This window comes from Rosa rugosa, chromosome 4, assembly GCF_958449725.1.
Source record: "Rosa rugosa chromosome 4, drRosRugo1.1, whole genome shotgun sequence".
NCBI classification, from domain to species: domain Eukaryota; kingdom Viridiplantae; phylum Streptophyta; class Magnoliopsida; order Rosales; family Rosaceae; genus Rosa; species Rosa rugosa.
In genome coordinates, this window is record NC_084823.1 from 38,129,378 (window position 1) to 38,145,900 (window position 16,523).

The 16,523-nt window shown below is 36.1% G+C and overlaps 1 protein-coding gene across 1 annotated transcript in view; it reads left to right on the forward strand.

Moving 5' to 3' along the window:
- Nucleotides 1-16,523, forward strand: part of LOC133742076 (uncharacterized) — a 35,795-nt gene that overhangs the window by 4,053 nt on the left and 15,219 nt on the right. Inside the window, exons 5-38 of the mRNA XM_062169767.1 lie at nucleotides 51-145; nucleotides 233-350; nucleotides 757-858; nucleotides 985-1,173; nucleotides 1,290-1,450; nucleotides 1,758-1,928; nucleotides 3,180-3,269; nucleotides 3,380-3,704; nucleotides 3,830-3,934; nucleotides 4,053-4,145; nucleotides 4,949-5,016; nucleotides 6,001-6,121; nucleotides 6,205-6,411; nucleotides 6,521-6,724; nucleotides 6,849-6,958; nucleotides 7,774-7,870; nucleotides 7,985-8,083; nucleotides 8,710-8,874; nucleotides 8,948-9,022; nucleotides 9,105-9,524; nucleotides 9,627-9,971; nucleotides 10,067-10,198; nucleotides 10,642-10,755; nucleotides 10,834-11,018; nucleotides 11,172-11,280; nucleotides 11,516-11,659; nucleotides 11,779-12,054; nucleotides 12,359-13,009; nucleotides 13,108-13,299; nucleotides 13,391-13,494; nucleotides 13,998-14,287; nucleotides 14,387-14,471; nucleotides 14,604-14,939; nucleotides 15,560-16,406. Coding sequence (XP_062025751.1) covers nucleotides 51-145; nucleotides 233-350; nucleotides 757-858; nucleotides 985-1,173; nucleotides 1,290-1,450; nucleotides 1,758-1,928; nucleotides 3,180-3,269; nucleotides 3,380-3,704; nucleotides 3,830-3,934; nucleotides 4,053-4,145; nucleotides 4,949-5,016; nucleotides 6,001-6,121; nucleotides 6,205-6,411; nucleotides 6,521-6,724; nucleotides 6,849-6,958; nucleotides 7,774-7,870; nucleotides 7,985-8,083; nucleotides 8,710-8,874; nucleotides 8,948-9,022; nucleotides 9,105-9,524; nucleotides 9,627-9,971; nucleotides 10,067-10,198; nucleotides 10,642-10,755; nucleotides 10,834-11,018; nucleotides 11,172-11,280; nucleotides 11,516-11,659; nucleotides 11,779-12,054; nucleotides 12,359-13,009; nucleotides 13,108-13,299; nucleotides 13,391-13,494; nucleotides 13,998-14,287; nucleotides 14,387-14,471; nucleotides 14,604-14,939; nucleotides 15,560-16,406 — 6,825 coding nt within the window. The remainder of the gene's footprint in view (nucleotides 1-50; nucleotides 146-232; nucleotides 351-756; nucleotides 859-984; nucleotides 1,174-1,289; nucleotides 1,451-1,757; nucleotides 1,929-3,179; nucleotides 3,270-3,379; nucleotides 3,705-3,829; nucleotides 3,935-4,052; nucleotides 4,146-4,948; nucleotides 5,017-6,000; nucleotides 6,122-6,204; nucleotides 6,412-6,520; nucleotides 6,725-6,848; nucleotides 6,959-7,773; nucleotides 7,871-7,984; nucleotides 8,084-8,709; nucleotides 8,875-8,947; nucleotides 9,023-9,104; nucleotides 9,525-9,626; nucleotides 9,972-10,066; nucleotides 10,199-10,641; nucleotides 10,756-10,833; nucleotides 11,019-11,171; nucleotides 11,281-11,515; nucleotides 11,660-11,778; nucleotides 12,055-12,358; nucleotides 13,010-13,107; nucleotides 13,300-13,390; nucleotides 13,495-13,997; nucleotides 14,288-14,386; nucleotides 14,472-14,603; nucleotides 14,940-15,559; nucleotides 16,407-16,523) is intronic.

Sequence of the window (16,523 nt, forward strand, 5' to 3'; positions counted from 1 at the left end):
TTTGTTATCTATAATGGTTTTAACTATTTATACTTTCTGCTTCCTTGAAGAATAAATCATGGTTGGGATCCCTGATCAGCACAATAATTGGAAATTTGAAACTTTCAATTTCAAATATTCACATCAGATACGAGGATCTTGAGAGGTAAAAAGAAAACTATATTTTTCCTCCTTATTCTTTTTTTTTTTTTTATTAATCTTGCGTGTATGCCTTATGTCTTCAATGTTGTAGCAATTTTGGTCATCCGTTTGCAGCGGGCATAACCTTGGAGAGACTTTCCGCCATGACAGTTGATGATAGTGGAAAAGAGACATTTGTTACTGGGGGTGCACTGAACCGTATTCAGAAGGTTCCTTATACTTTTAAATCAAGTTGCTAAACAGTAATTGGATTGTTTTTATTGATTTGAATTCTTCTAATTTCAAAAGATCAATAATAATTTCAAGTGTAGAAACCTAGAAACGTGTTGGTTAATTTTAGGTTAAATTTCTTTATTATGGGAAACTTTGATTTCTTATTGTTACTGAATTTAGGGAAAAAAAAAGAGGCTTTTATTATGTGGTCCTTGAGAGTGCTGATTGTTTGTGTGCACTTTTGAGGAGTTGATTTTATTATAACAAAAACTGTGTAGTTAGGTCAAAGGCTAAAACAAATAAGCATTTGTGTCTTTATTAATACCTTGACTTCATCAATATATTAGTCCCTGTTCCCTACTATGCAGAAATTCATGATATATTTTCTCATTTGTTTTCCAGTCTGTCGAACTTGATCGGCTTGCACTATATCTGGATTCTGATATTGCTCCATGGCATGTTAACAAGCAATGGGAGGATTTGCTTCCATCAGAGTGGGTCCAGGTATGCCCAATCAACTCTCTTTACTTTGTTGATCCGTGGAGCACGTGCACACACATTCAATTATATGTACACAGGTACCTTATTTTGTTTCTTAACAGTTAACACATTGGTTATTTTTTACTCCAGGTTTTTAAATTTGGTACTAAAGATGGTAAACCAGCGAATAAATCGACCAAGAAGCATACTTATGTATTGGAACCTGTTTCTGGAAGTGCTAAGTATTCAAAGCTACGACAAAATGAATTTGCTGATAGTGGTCGGCCTTTACATAAAGCAGCAGTTAATCTGGATGATGTGACTATCTGTTTGCCAAAGGTTCATTTTATTTTGTCTTCATCAGTCTTCATCAGTGCTCTGGGAGGTTAGGTTTAATTCTACTCATGGATAATTGGTCTTTTATTTTTTTTCCTTTTTTTTTTTTTTTTTTGCAGGACGGATACAGGGATGTACTGAAGTTAGCTGATAACTTTGCTGCCTTCAATCAGCGGTTGAAGTATGCTCATTATCGTCCACATGTCTCTGTAAAATCTGATCCTAGGTCTTGGTGGAAGTATGCTTACAGAGTTGTTTCTGACCAAATGAAGAAGGCAAGGTATTTGGATAAGTTATTTTTATTTTCTTTTAATTTTCCTTTCCTATGATATTTTCTGTTATGTCAGTCACAAGTTCAAAACAGTAAAAGCAAAAGGTTTTCCTATCTTGAGTAATCAATATGTTTTAAATCTCCTCTCAATTTAGTTTGTCCGAATTTTGACCACGACATGAGATTCAAATGATATGCTTTACTAATAGAATTTGGATATCCTGTTTATTCTTATTCCATTTTACATTTTTACAACCAGAGTTCAGCGCTCAGCGCTCTTCTTTTCTTTTTGCTTAAAGTGTCATCTTTGTCACAGTGGGAAACTGTCATGGGAGCAAGTTCTGAAGTATGCAAGATTACGTAAAAGATATATATCTCTATATGCTTCGCTGCTTAGATCTGACCCTAGTCGGGCAGTGGTTGAAGATAACAAAGACATTGAAGAACTAGATCGTGAACTTGATATTGAACTTATACTGCAGTGGAGGTACTGTTTTTTAATTTTATGATAGTACTACTACTACTACACTACTACAGCTACTACATTACTGCTACATGATTCCAACCCAAAACTACAGCATAAAAGGAGAGCTACCAGTTATTAGTTATTACTTATGCTTCGTCATTACTTCTACTTTCTCTGTTTTTTTTTTTTTTCATTTATTTTTCAATGTACATAATGTACTTGGGATTATTTTAATATCATAATCTTTCTTTATCTATAGCTAATCTTTATCTGTATACTTAAATTAAAACATAAATGTTTTTAGAAGATGAAGTATTAGAACACCTAAAGTTTACATCATTAATTTTAAGTCATGAGAAATGTACATGCAGCATCTATCTAAAATAATGAAAAGAGGCCTTCACACTGAATGAGCTAAGAACAGAGATTGTGAATACTAAGATTTACGTTTGGTTAATGAGTTGTCAGGAGGATTAATACATGTGATCTGATCCCAAAAAAAGCCTTATGTTTGCATTTCCCCACATTGGTCCAGTCTCTTTCAAGTATGAGGGGAATGTGGATGATTTATTGCTGCATTGCCTCTAGAATTGTGGTGGAGGCTGTTTAAGGAAGTTGATGTGTAGGGTCATTCCAAGGGGTGCTTTCAGTTGTTGAGCACTGGCTTCACGGCTTTGGGAAGAGAATGAAAAGCTAAAACTCTGTTTATTTTAGCTGTTTTCTGGGTCATTTGGACGGAGTATAACAGGAGATTATTGAGAACTACAAAGGGGTGGGGTGGAAAAACTTTAGGATCACGTTAAAAGTTGGTCAGCTTTGTGGTCTTCGGGTAACTGCAGATTTGAAGCGATTTATTTTTTCAGATATTTTCAGCTAGCTCGGGTGGTGTGGTTTTGTTTTCACTTGTTTTCAGAATTTGGATGTCGATTGCTGATGCACTAGTTTGTACTTCTTCAGGTTTATGGAATTTTTTATTTTTTTTTCCCGGTAATGTTGCAAGTTGAAAGAACCCCCTAAGCAATGATATACCTAGGCTATAGTCCCCACTTTCTCCCTCTACAGACTAATGGTTTAGTTCCTCAAATTCTGTCTTAAAGTAATTTTGCAGTAAAAAAAATTGTTTCCTTCTTTTTCTTTGTTTTTCCATTAGTTAATACACGCATGATCTTATATTGTGATGATCCAGCCAAGCAATAGTCTTTAATTCCTCTATGGACTAATAATTTAGTTCTTCAAATTATTTCTTGGAGTAATTTCGTAGTTTATTTGCAGGATGTTGGCTCACAAGTTTGTAGAGCAGTCATTAGAGTCAGAACTTGACTCGAGGAAACAAAAAGCAAAGAAATCTTGGTGGTCTGGATGGTAAATAGTTATTATTTGAACTTTAAAACCTGGTCTCTCAACACTAGTAATTTTTATATACTGATGCTTGAGATTGCCTGCTGTTTGGCTAACTCTATCTACTTGTCCAGGGGCAGTCAGTCTCTGAAAGATGAGAATGAGCCATTTAGTTTCACTGATGAAGACTGGAAGCAGTTAAATGAAATCATCGGGTATAAGGAGAGTGATGATAAACTGTTGGTTACAGTTGATGAAAAGATGGATGCTCTTCAGACTTCCTTGAGCATTTCTATGAAACGTAATGCCACTAAGCTTATTGATGAGTCTCAGGAGTGTCTTGCTGAATTATCGTGTGAAGGCATCGATTGCTCAATAAAGCTCTATCCAGAAACAAAAGTTTTTGACCTGAACTTGGGATCATATAAGTTATCAACGCCAAACGGTCTCCTTGCTGAGGTAGGGCTGTCTTGTTCTGTATTTTTCTCTTAAAATTTGGTGGTCGAATATATCTCCAGTAGAACAACAATCATCTTTCAAGTTCCATGTTCTGACAAGGAAAGAATATATATATATCCATGCAGAGTGCAAGTGCTTATGATTCTTTAGTTGGCGTGTTCTGTCTCAAGCCTTTTGACACCAAGGTGGACTGGAGCTTTGTTGCTAAGGCTTCTCCCTGTTATGTGACTGTATGTTCCTATTATTCTCTTAAATTTTAATTTTTTTAGTTTGTATTTTTTAAAAAGATGATTACATCTCTCTCTCTCTCTCTGTGTTGGTTTGATACTGATTACATCTGTATGGCAGTATCTAAAGGATGCAATTGATCAAATTATAAAGTTTTTTCGGAGTAATCCAGTTAGTCAGAAGATAGCTATGGATACTGCAGCTGCAGTGCAGGTTCTTTTCCCCTTATGCTGTTTATTTAATATATGTAGTTTCTTAAAGTGGCCTCCAGTTTACTGGTATTGAGCATGTTAACTTTGATAAAATGTTTCATTCATTGTGTGTGTGTCGTTGCATTCTTTTTGTTTTTTGTTACCAAAAGTACTCCAATGCTTGTTTTAGCTAAAAAAAATTTACACTTTAATAGACGTATATTTCAATCACAGCTCTGTATTATGGAATAACATATAATATCAAATGATGTTTCAACTGTTTCAGGAGTATGCATAACATCCTTGGTGCACACTGTTTCCCTCTACATGTTTAGTTGAATGTAATATCTTTTAAAGATCGATGCATTATTGATGGGTTAAGCATATCTTCATGGTTTATCCAAAACTCTAGTGTTTTCTGTTTTACTGCAATCTTTAAAGATATTGAAATCTCCAGTGGTATAGTTTTTACGAGTTATAGGACTTTTGGTTATTTCATCGATGCCCACATGAGTATATGCTAAATCCTTAAAGCACAAAGCTAAATAGACCTTCACTTGGTGGTTCTAGTGAATATCCTGATGCAAAATTAAGAAAAATGCAGAGTACGCTGTCAGTGTGCTAAATATCCTAAAGCACTTTGCATATTTCATGTTTCCTGACATTCCTAAAAGATGGAATATTTTAGCGAACATAAACAGCATCACTTTCCCAACGACATTTTAACCACTACTTGTTTTCCTTGGTCTCAGTAGAGCTAGAACTGCCTTGGTTATCAAGATTTTAATCAGTCGTGTAAAAAAATGTCTTGTTATTATGTATCAGATGACAATCGATGGAGTCAAGCGCACAGCTCAGCAACAAGTGAACCGGGCATTGAAGGACCATTCCAGGTTTTATAATTTTTGTTTTGTTTTTTTGTTTTTTGTTTTTGTTTTTGTTTTTTTTTTTAAAGTACTTCGAGCCACTTCAATTAAAATATCTTGACCACATCACTGTGAGGAAGACATTGATCATAACAGGCTAATGTAATCTTTGACTGTTTGAAGAGGTAGACAGGGAAGTTTTGTTTATGATCCTTTGAGTGGCTGACTTAATGTTCTGCAATTAGCTTCTATGTACCGGTTCTTTCTAGTTGTTAGTTTGTTTTAGCCTTCATGTGGCATTTTATTTTGAGAAACTGCTGACGTGCTCTGAAATAAGCACTCAAGAAAGCACAAATGTTTTATTTGCTTGGTGATCAACGGGATGATAAGTACTTTTGACATCCTCCTCCTTTTGCAATGGGTTGTTTTGTGCAAATAGGGGAGGGTGGAATGGCTGGTTATATAATATTACTATGAATGTCCCTTTGCAATGGAATCTGGTGCAGGTGGTTGTGTTTCTTTGGACTGGTGTGGGTTTGGCTTCAGAATTGGTTTTCCTTGCTCATGTAATTTTTTTTGGGCGTGGAAGCCAACAAAAGAGGCAATTACTCTATGGTGTGTGTAGTATTAAATTCTATTTGGCTTGCTTGATTGGGATTGAACAGTGGTCTGTTATGAGAACATGGAGAAGTGGATATACTTATGTAGAAGTAATCTTTTTATCTTCTGTATGATTTTTCAAAAAGAAGCAACAGATTTTATCTTCTGCTTTAAGTCTCTTGTTGAAGTAGTTTAGGGTTTCCTTTTTGATATTATCATATTGACTTGATCTTGGAGAATACTGAGAATTTTTTTGGGACAATTACAGGTCTGATTTTGATAGATCGCTCCTTTATCAATGTGATTGTTTTGTTCTTTAACAGAAGCGTGCCTTTCTTATTCAAAAAATATGCTCAGGTTCTTTATATTTATTCCATTTAATGATTCTTATCTTTTATTATTTTATGTTAGGTTTTTGTTGGACTTGGATATCGCGGCTCCTAAGATTACCATTCCTACTGACTTTTGTCCCGACAATATTCATCCAACAAAACTGATGCTGGACTTGGGAAATTTGGTTATTGGTACCAAGGTTGAGAACAAATTTTATTCTTAAATATCATATGGTGTGGTTATTTCTTGTTGAAATTAAACGAGCATGTGAAATGGATGCAGGATGACTATGAGCATGGATCATTGAAGGAGCAAGATATGTATCTGCAGTTTAATTTGGTTCTAAGTGATGTATCTGCTTTTTTGGTTGATGGTGACTACTGTTGGGGCAAATCTCCTGCAAAAAATTCTGCTGGTTCTTCCAATTCAGATGGTGTTAGTTTGTTGCCTTTTATTGATAAGTGTGGGGTAATTCTAACGTTTCAACAGGTAGCTACAGTGACCTCTTTAGCTTAATCATGAATATTCTTTTCTTGTTCACTCGGTAGTGTTCCTGTCACTGTGTAAGGATTGAGATTTTAATTTGTATTGAATTCAGATTAGATTAGAGAGTCCATCCTATCCTGCAACACGACTAGCTGTACGGGTGCCATCGTTGGGGTTTCACTTCTCCCCAGCTCGGTATCATCGATTGATGCAAGTAGTTAAGATCTTTGAGGAGGAGGATAGTGAGACGTCAGATCTCGTTGGCCCTTGGAATCAAGCTGACTTTGAGGGGTGGTCGTCTCTTCTTGTTTTCAAGGTTGGCTCTCTCTCTCTCTCTCTCTCTCTCTCTCGTTCCTCCGACTTTTCTCCGATTTTCCATGGCCTGCAAACGAACATTTCCCGTTTTGCTAATTTTTTCTTTATTTGTAATGTGATGATAGGGTCTGGGAAATAGGGAAGCAGTGTGGCAGCGGCGCTACCTATGCTTAGTTGGTCCTTTCCTTTATGTGCTTGAGAGCCCTAGCTCAAAATCGTACAAGCAATGTATCAGGTTCTGTTTCCAACTTTTCTAAATTGAGTAGTAGATGGCATGATAGCATCTATGTAATATATATTTTTTAATTATGTTCAGAATATAAGATGTGCATGCACTATCAAGTCAAATAGTATTATACTTTTTACTAAATCTCAGTTAGCCAACTGACAATGAATATAACACATTTATTGTTTAAGAAACAGGCTTCTGTCTTTTCAGAGATACTTTAGCATGCTATTTTTTTTTTTTTAAAGTTGAAGTGGCAGTAATATTGTTCTTTGACGTTTAGGGAACACAGTAGTATTGATATTAATATTTTCCAATGGTATTTTGAGCTCAGTTCTGATTCATTTTAGAGGACTTGTTGCAACAAAATGCAATCTTTGATATGAGATGTGTTATTTATAATATATAAGAATAGGAATATATATGAAGAACAAAGATATGGCCACTTAGATTTTCTGTGAAGTTAAAATTTTTATTCTCTCTCTTTTCTTTCTGTTCCTCTTGTCTTGAGCTGTTTAACTTGGGTTCTTTCATATCGACCAATTGTATCATACTATATACTGGTGATCTGTGACCTGTTGATAAGTTATAATTGCAACATTGTAAAGGTCATGGGTTCGATTCTCACTGGCATATGCAGGGGTGGGGTGGGCTAAGGTTATATATATATAAGTTGTATTTGAACTTTCTATATTAATTTCCCAACATTTTATAACTTTATTATTTTCTAATTCATATGCAAATACAATCAACAAGTACTATGCAATTAGGTTTGCTAGAATTTTTGTCAACTGTAATTAACTTGAGTGATATGCTTATTTCAGCTTACAAGGGAAACACATATATGAGGTTCCCCCAGAGTGTGTTGGTGATACCGATCTTGTTTTGGCTGTCTGTGATTCTACACGAGCGAATAACAAGGTTATTGTAGCTCCATATTTATAAAAATGAGAATTTATTATTTTATTCAGTCCCTATGAAATGTTTATTTATTTATTTTTTTAATCACCTAAGTTAGATCTCTCTTCTATATAGGTCGTGGAGGATGCAAATGCACTAATCTTGCTATTTGATTCTGATGATTCGAAGAAAACTTGGCAGAGCCGGTTGCGGGGGGCTGTCTATCGTGCATCAGTAATCCTTGTTTACTTCCCGAGTGACCTTTTATATTCTTCAAGTGAACAACATTTCATTTAGAAAAAAGAGAAACATACATTTATACTATGCTTGCTGCTCCCTGTGATTTACATGGTTTTCAGTGTCATCCTGTTGCAATTTTGAAAAATCAGTGCAAATTTTCATATCTGTTTCAACTTCACGGTTCTACCCAACTGTCTGACTCATTGTTAGGCAAGATGCTAAGTGGTGATATGGCAGTAGTGGACCCATGACCTAATGTCTCTTGAAGCGTACTTTTGGGCTTTCAGATATTTTCAGCATTTTGGCACTTTAAGACCGCCTATATATGAGGGACAAGTTCTTATCATCGGAGGATGTTTTAGAGGGTTTAGTTGTCTTGGACGCCAAAACCCTGAAACTATTTTAGAGCCTAAAAATTCAAAAGATGCTGGGTTTCCTGGTCATCACTTAACGTCTGACCTACAGATGGTTGGGTTGGAATTGAAACAAATTAAAAGAACATGGGGATGACATTGTTGAAATTACGAGGATGACCCTGTAGCACCATGAAAAGTGGGATGATATGACTGCATTTCTAATTGTAAGAAAACTCATAGGAATATCTTAATTTTATTTGGCAGGGTCCTGCTCCTGTAACTGGTCTATCCGATACTTCGTCAGAATCTGAGGATTCAGTAATGGAGCTTAATGGCAATCATGATATGGGTGATTTATCAAAAATGGAGAGGATATTCATAACTGGTGTTCTTGATGAACTAAAGGTCTGCGTCAGTTATAGTTATCAGGTAAGCATAAATTAGGAACTTAATAGAAAGTTTCCTTGCAAAAGTCAGATCTGACAGAGCTGCATTTCTATAGCGTGACCAAAATATCATGAAGGTGCTCCTAACTGAAGAAGGGCGCTTATTTGAACTTCGAGCGATAGGTGGTCAGGTGATATATTCACTGAAACTGTTTGTCTATTCTTAAATTTTTCTATTATTTCCATGTCTGGAGCATTTATTTTTGGACACAGGTTGAGGTATCAGTTAGATCGAGTGACATCTTTATTGGAACTGTTTTAAAATCTTTGGAGATTGAAGACTTGGTTTCTGGGCACACCCTCTCCCAGCCGCGTTATCTGGCAAGATCATTCATCCATAGTGCAGAAACACTTATAACCTCTGATGCCCCAGGAAATCAGAGTTTTGATGGTTCTGGTTCAATCCGTTCGGAAGGCGATGATAAATTCTATGAGGCAACAGATAATTTGGTCGACTCTGGAAATTTGATATTGAAATCTCCTAGTTTTACTCGTATTGCTGGTCTACTCCCAAGTGATGGAGTTCAAACAACAAACGACATTGCGCTCGATGATTCAATGGATAGCTTTGTGAAAGCTCAAGTAGTTATCTATGACCAGAACTCTCCTCTGTATCATAATATGGATATGCAGGTAAGTAATTTTCGGTGGGGAATTTGGCATTGGTTCAGTACATTGTTGCTTGACTAGGTTTTTTGTTTTGTATTTTCTAATTTTTCTTTTATGTCAATTTAGGTCACAGTCACCCTGGCTACCTTATCATTTTTCTGTCGTCGACCAACAATTCTTGCAATAATGGAATTTGCAAATTCTATTACCATCAAGGATGAAAGCTGTGAAGCTTTCAGTGACAGTTCTTCAACAGCTGCTACGAATCATGACACCAGAGATGATGCAGTTGATGGTTCGCAATCAATGGCAGTCAGCAAGCCTGCTGTTAAAGGATTGCTGGGAAAGGGGAAGTCCAGAGTTGTATTTAATATAACATTAAATATGGCCCGTGCTCAGATTTTATTAATGAATGAGGATGAAACTAAACTTGCTGTTCTGTCACAAGATAATTTACTTACGGATATTAAGGTGTGCGCAGCTTTATTTGTTCCTCATTACTTGGTATATGTTTAATTTTTATTAAACTTTCATGTCTCACGATTCTTAAACTTTTTGTTTTCAAGGTATTTCCATCCTCTTTTAGTATTAAGGCATCCCTCGGAAATCTTAAAGTAAGTGATGAGAGTCTTCCAAGCAGCCATATGTATTTCTGGGCGTGCGATATGAGAAATCCAGGTGGCAGCTCATTTGTTGAGGTTCTATCCTCCCCCCCCCCCCCCCTCTCTCTCTCTCTCTCTCTCTCTCTCTCTCTCTCTCCTCACACACAGAGACACTTAAATAATTTTGAAGTGTCAATGGATATGAAAAGGATAATGAAGTAGCATATAAGCTTCAATGAATTAAAATTAATAAAGAATTGCTGTGTCGCTGTTCGATAAACGTTTAAAGAAGTACTGGATCATGCAAGTACTGGTTCTTGCTGCTTGCCAATCTTCTATTGGCTTAGTATTTTTCTACTTTATCTCCTTGTTTTTCCCCACAATATTTCTACTTAACTAAATTCTGTTGTAGCTTTTACATGGGATTCTTCTTTTTTCCCACAACCTTTATATATTTTTTTTACTTGTTAATGGTCTTATTGTGTTCCATATTTCTTAATGGCTATTATGGATAGTTTTATTGATATTCAGTTTTGCAGTTGGTTTTCACTTCATTTAGTGCCGATGATGAAGACTTTGAAGGTTATGAGTATAGCCTCTATGGTCAGCTCTCAGAAGTACGCATTGTATATTTGAATCGATTTATCCAGGAGGTACTATACATTTTAAGTTTGTTTATCGTGTACTCTGATTGTTTTTCGATTCTCTTATGTTTGTAAAATCATATACAGATTGTTAGTTATTTCATGGGTCTTGTTCCCAAAAACTCAAAAGGAGTCGTGAAGCTAAAAGATCAAGTGACAAATTCAGAGAAGTGGTTTACAACTAGTGATTTTGAAGGATCACCTGCTATAAAGTTGGATCTGTCTCTGAGGAAGCCTATTATATTGATGCCTAGGAGAACGGACAGTCTTGAGTAAGTTTATGTTCTCATATATATATGTGTGTGTGTGATGCCTCTTAGTTTTAGATTATGGACATATCTGTGGCTGCTTAAGTATTGTTTAGATCTCAATATTATGAACGTTATATAAGATATTTTCTCATTATTTGAATTTCTTTATTTCAGCTACTTGAAGCTTGACATTGTTCATATTACTGTGAAGAGCACCTCTCAATGGTTTGGTGGAAGCAGAAGTGACATTAATGCTGTTCATATGGAAGTATTAACAGTTCAGGTGAGATAATTGCACTTTGTTTGGAAAGGATATATAGGTTCCAATGAAAACAGATTGTGGAAGCTGTTGTCCTGTTGGGTGCTTAACACAATAATATTGGTTGGTGTATTTGTTTGTTTTTCTTGTTTCTTGTTTCTTGTTTCTTGCTTTATGTTTAGTTATATTTTTTGTAAGCATCACTTCTTTTTAGTACTGTCTCTGCAAGTCGATTAATCTTCATTGGTTGGGGGTGTAGGTTGAGGATATCAATTTGATTGTTGGTTGTAAAGGAGAAACAGGTGAAAGCATAGTTCAAGATGTGAAGGGAGTATCTGTTGTGATTCAAAGGTCACTTAGAGACTTGATGCATCAAATACCAAATGTTGAGGTTCTAATCAAGGTAATGGATCTCATATTCATTGGCTGGTGTTGTGAAGTAAAGGATCTATATATCACATGGCCATGTTGCAGATTCATGCATAGTCACATTTAAAAAGCAATTAAATGTCTGCTTTTCAGATGGAGAAATTGAAGGCAGCTTTGTCAAACAGGGAATACCAGATTATTACCGATTGTGCTCAGTCTAATGTTTCTGAAACTTCACATACTGTGCCTCCATTGAACCTTGATTCTGTGACATCTGTAAGTGAGGGTGAAGCCATCACTCAGGATCCAAATGGTACTGCTTTTCCAATTGCAAGTGGGGAAGCCCGGGTCGTGATGAAAGTTTGTGTCGTCATTGATTTGGTTGAATTGTGCTTACATACTGGTCTAGGGAGTCTTGCCACTGTGCAGGTAGTTTTCAATTTTTTTGCATTTGTTAATTGTTGGGAACTTAAAAGAATATTGTCTCTTTGAACCTGCTGAAGAATGGGTAAACAGATCGACTTTGACATTGCAACATTGGTTAGTAATAATATACAAGGTGGAGAATAATCATTGAACCAAGTTGGAATTCATTTAGCAATTTGATTATGTTTTTTTATTTTATTTTAATAAGAAACAAGCTTTTTAATAAAATTAAACTCCCCTTTTTTTTCTCTCACATATATGTGCAAATTTTAATTAATGGGTTTATTTTAACCACTCTTTCATCCAGGTTACTGGTGTATGGCTACTCTACAAGACAAATACCCTGGGGGAAGGTTTCCTGTCAGCAACACTCAAGGGTTTCACTGTTCTTGATGATCGTGACGGTACTAAAGAAGAGTTTAGGTTGGCGATAGGAAAGCCTGAGAATATTGGTTCTTGTTCCGTAGATTCTGTGACTTATGATGACACCCAGCACATCACTGATGGAAATGTCAGAAACTTGAATGATATCAATTTAGTTCCTACAATGCTCATTGTCGATGCCAAATTTTGCCAGCTTTTAACATCAGTTTCATTATGCATCCAAAGGCCACAACTTCTTGTTGCACTTGATTTTCTGCTGGCTGTTGCTGAGTTTTTTGTTCCTACAGTCACCGATGCGCTGTCAACTGAAGAAGTAAAGAACTCTGTTTATGGAATTGATGCAATAATTTTGAACCAGTCTACTTACAAGCAACCCTCCACTGAATTATCTCTCACTCCATTAAGACCTTTGGTAGTTGATGATGAAAGATATGATCATTTTGTTTATGATGGTAATGGTGGAATATTGCATTTGAAAGATAGGCGGGGGTCCTATGTCTCTGGGCCTAGTACAGAGGCTATTATATACATAGGAGATGGGAAAAGATTGCAATTCAAAAATGTTGTTATCAAGGTATTGATTTTTTTTTTTCTTTCCTTGCTAACATTGATTCCAGGATTTACAAAGCACTTTTATAGCACTTTTAAGTAATAATGCATGTTCTGTTGTAGAATGGGCTGTACTTAGATTCATGTATATCCATGGGAAGCAACAGTAGCTATTCAGCTTTAAAGGAAGATCAAGTCTACTTTGTGGGAGAGGATGAAGTTCCTAATTTGAGTTCCTCAAGAGAAAGTCCCAATAATCTGCCATCTCAAAGCATTGCAGTCAACAAATCAACGGAATTTATCATCGAGTTGCAGGTCTTATATTTGCTTCACTTATTTTTTTCCCTTGTGCTCATTATTTGCATTGCTAAGCATCTTTTTTTCTAAGTAAAATGCTTCTTTGCAGGTGGTTGGCCCAGAGCTGACATTTTATAATACATCCGAAAAACTTGGGGAATCACTGATGCTCTCTAACCAACTTTTACATGCTCAATTGGATGGATTCTGCAGGTCACTTTCTATATATTTTCTAATATTTCATTGTTCCAGATACAATATCTGATTTTGACACTCTTTTCAAGTTAGGAACTTTATTAGAATAAGTTATGAAGATCTTAGTTTTATTTTAAGATAGGATTAGCTCCCCTCTTATTTTTTTTGTTTTTTGTTTTGTTTGTTGTTACTTTTTTGTTTTCAGCCTTTCTTTTTTATTTTAGATCCTTCATCTTATTGCAGTAATATCGGCTGACCAAAATGACATATACTGTTTAATATGATTGTTCTGTAATCCTAAATGATTGAGAGGATCCACATGGATCCTCCCTCAATTACAAGGTGTGCTTGTATCACAAATTGTTTTGTTTAGTCCACGGGCACACCTTAATTAATTTATACTCGGGAAAACAGGCAAAGTAGATCTGCATTGCTACATAGGTTTCAGGCTCTGATTGCTTAAAGTTTTGGAGAACTGTGCATGTGAAAATTCACACACTATATGGTCTTGCTGCTTGCAGGCTTGTTTTGAAAGGTGATACCATTGAGATGAATGCAAATGTGCTTGGTTTCACTATGGAGAGTAACGGAATAAGGATTTTGGAGCCTTTTGATATCTCTGTAAAATATTCTAATGCTTCTGGAAGGACCAATATACATCTATCTGTTTCAGATATATTTATGAATTTTTCATTCAGCATCCTAAGGCTGTTTTTAGCAGTTGAAGAGGATATTTTGGCCTTTTTAAGCACGACGTCAAAGAAAATAACAGTAGTCTGCTCGCAGTTTGACAAGATTGGAACAATAAAAGGTAGGAGGTTCTTTCTGGCCAATGTGATTGCTAGAATATTAGCATGCCTATATACAGTGACATGCTGACAAATTCATGCTCGGTTCCTTCACCTTTCAGATCCCTCCAGTGACCAAATATATGCCTTTTGGAGACCTCATGCACCTCCTGGTTTTGCTGTTCTTGGGGATTATCTGACACCATTGTAAGTGGAAATTCTTCTGAAAGTTTTGATTTTTCTATCCGAGTTGTGCCTCATGGCGATTTATAATTATATTTACTATTGGAATAGTGTTTCATTTAAAAAAATATTGATATACCATGCACCATATATCAGGGACAAGCCACCTACAAAGGCAGTTGTTGCTGTAAATACCAATTTTTCCAGAGTGAAGAAGCCCCTATCTTACAAACTAATTTGGCCACCTTTACCTTCTGGGGAGTCGTCTCTTGATGTTGTAAATGATTTGGATGCAATACCAAGTGGTGTCCTTTCTGATGAAAGTAGCTGCTCCATTTGGTTTCCTGAAGCGCCTGTTGGATATGTTGCATTGGGCTGTGTGGTTTGTCCCGGAAGAGGACAACCACCTTTATCTTCTGCTTTTTGTATCTCGGCTTCATTAGTTTCTCCTTGTGCCCTGAGGGACTGTATTGCAATTAACACCAACGATCAGTATGTCTTTTTTTTTTTGTTTAACTAAAGTTACTTTAATTACTTTCTGATTATTTTGTTCCTGTTAATGGGTCATACCTAGATTCAAATAAGTTCCAAATTTGACTGGATTTTAATTAGGGTTGGTGGACTATGTTTAGTAGATTTTATCCATCAAATGTCGGAATCACATTACAGTGATCAAGTAGGATTCAGTTATTCTGTCTAATATGTTAAAGTGTCAGTTGAGCATCTTGTTCTGTTGGTCAAACTGTCTCTCTTTCTTATGTGACTTGTTGCCCACTTCTTTGTATTATGTTTTTTGTTTAGTCAATAAAAAGCTGTTTCTTTTTTAAAAAGAAAGTAGGATTTAATTGTATGTCAATTTTGGCTACTGATCCGACTGTTTTAGTCTTGATAAGTCAGTGAAACTGTCAAGATCTGGAAACTTGACAGATCTGGAAACATTGATCTGTTGCCACCATGCTATATTATTTCCCTTTTAGGTTCCAGGGAGCAAATAAAGCTAGGAGTTATATACATATTATTGTATGCATGAAATACTGATTGCTTGCTTCTTTTCACTCCACTGTGATAAGAGATGTTGGAACTTTGAGTTTTGATTCCATTTTAAATTGCAGATATCAGTCAAGTTTAGCATTCTGGCGAGTGGATAATTCTGTTGGGACCTTTTTGCCAGCAGATCTTAATACTTCTAGCATCACAGGTAGAGCGTATGATTTGCGTCACATCATATTTGGATTTCCTGAAGCCTCTGCAAAATCATCCAATAGTTTGAATGCCCATACTTCTTCTCAAAGTCACAATCCGCAGTCAGAAAGATCAGAAACAGTAAACTCTGGTCGCCGGTATGAAGCTGTTGCTAGTTTTCGTTTGATATGGTGGAACCAAGGGTCAAATTCAAGAAAAAGGCTTTCTATATGGCGTCCAGTTGTTCCTCCGGGAATGATATACTTTGGTGATATTGCAGTGAAAGGGTATGAACCTCCAAATACCTGCATTGTTCTTCATGATACTGAAGATGAAGAGCTTTTTAAATCCCCTCTTGATTACCAAATTGTTGGGCAAATTAAAAAACAGAGGGGAATGGAGAGTGTGTCCTTTTGGCTTCCACAAGCTCCTCCAGGGTTTGTTTCCCTTGGTTGTATTGCATGTAAGGGGACACCTAAGCAATCTGATTTCAGCTCATTAAGATGCATTCGCAGTGATTTGGTAACTGGGGATGAATTTTTAGAGGAGAGTATATGGGATACATCTGATGCCAAGCTTACGAAAGATTCATTCAGTGTATGGGCAGTTGGCAATGAGTTGAGTACCTTTCTAGTTCGTGGTGGTTTGAAGAAACCTCCTAGAAGATTTGCTTTAAAACTGGCTGATTCTAATGTATCAACTGGTTCAGATCTTACTGTAATAGATGCGGAAATTAGAACCTTTTCTGCAGCACTTTTTGATGACTATGGTGGCTTGGTAAGAGTTCCTATTCCCAATAGCATTATATAGAATCATTAGCAAAAAGTTCAGACTGACTTTTAATATTTAGTGTAGGGTACTCACTCGATTAAGGTGATTTTCTTTTTTTGGTAG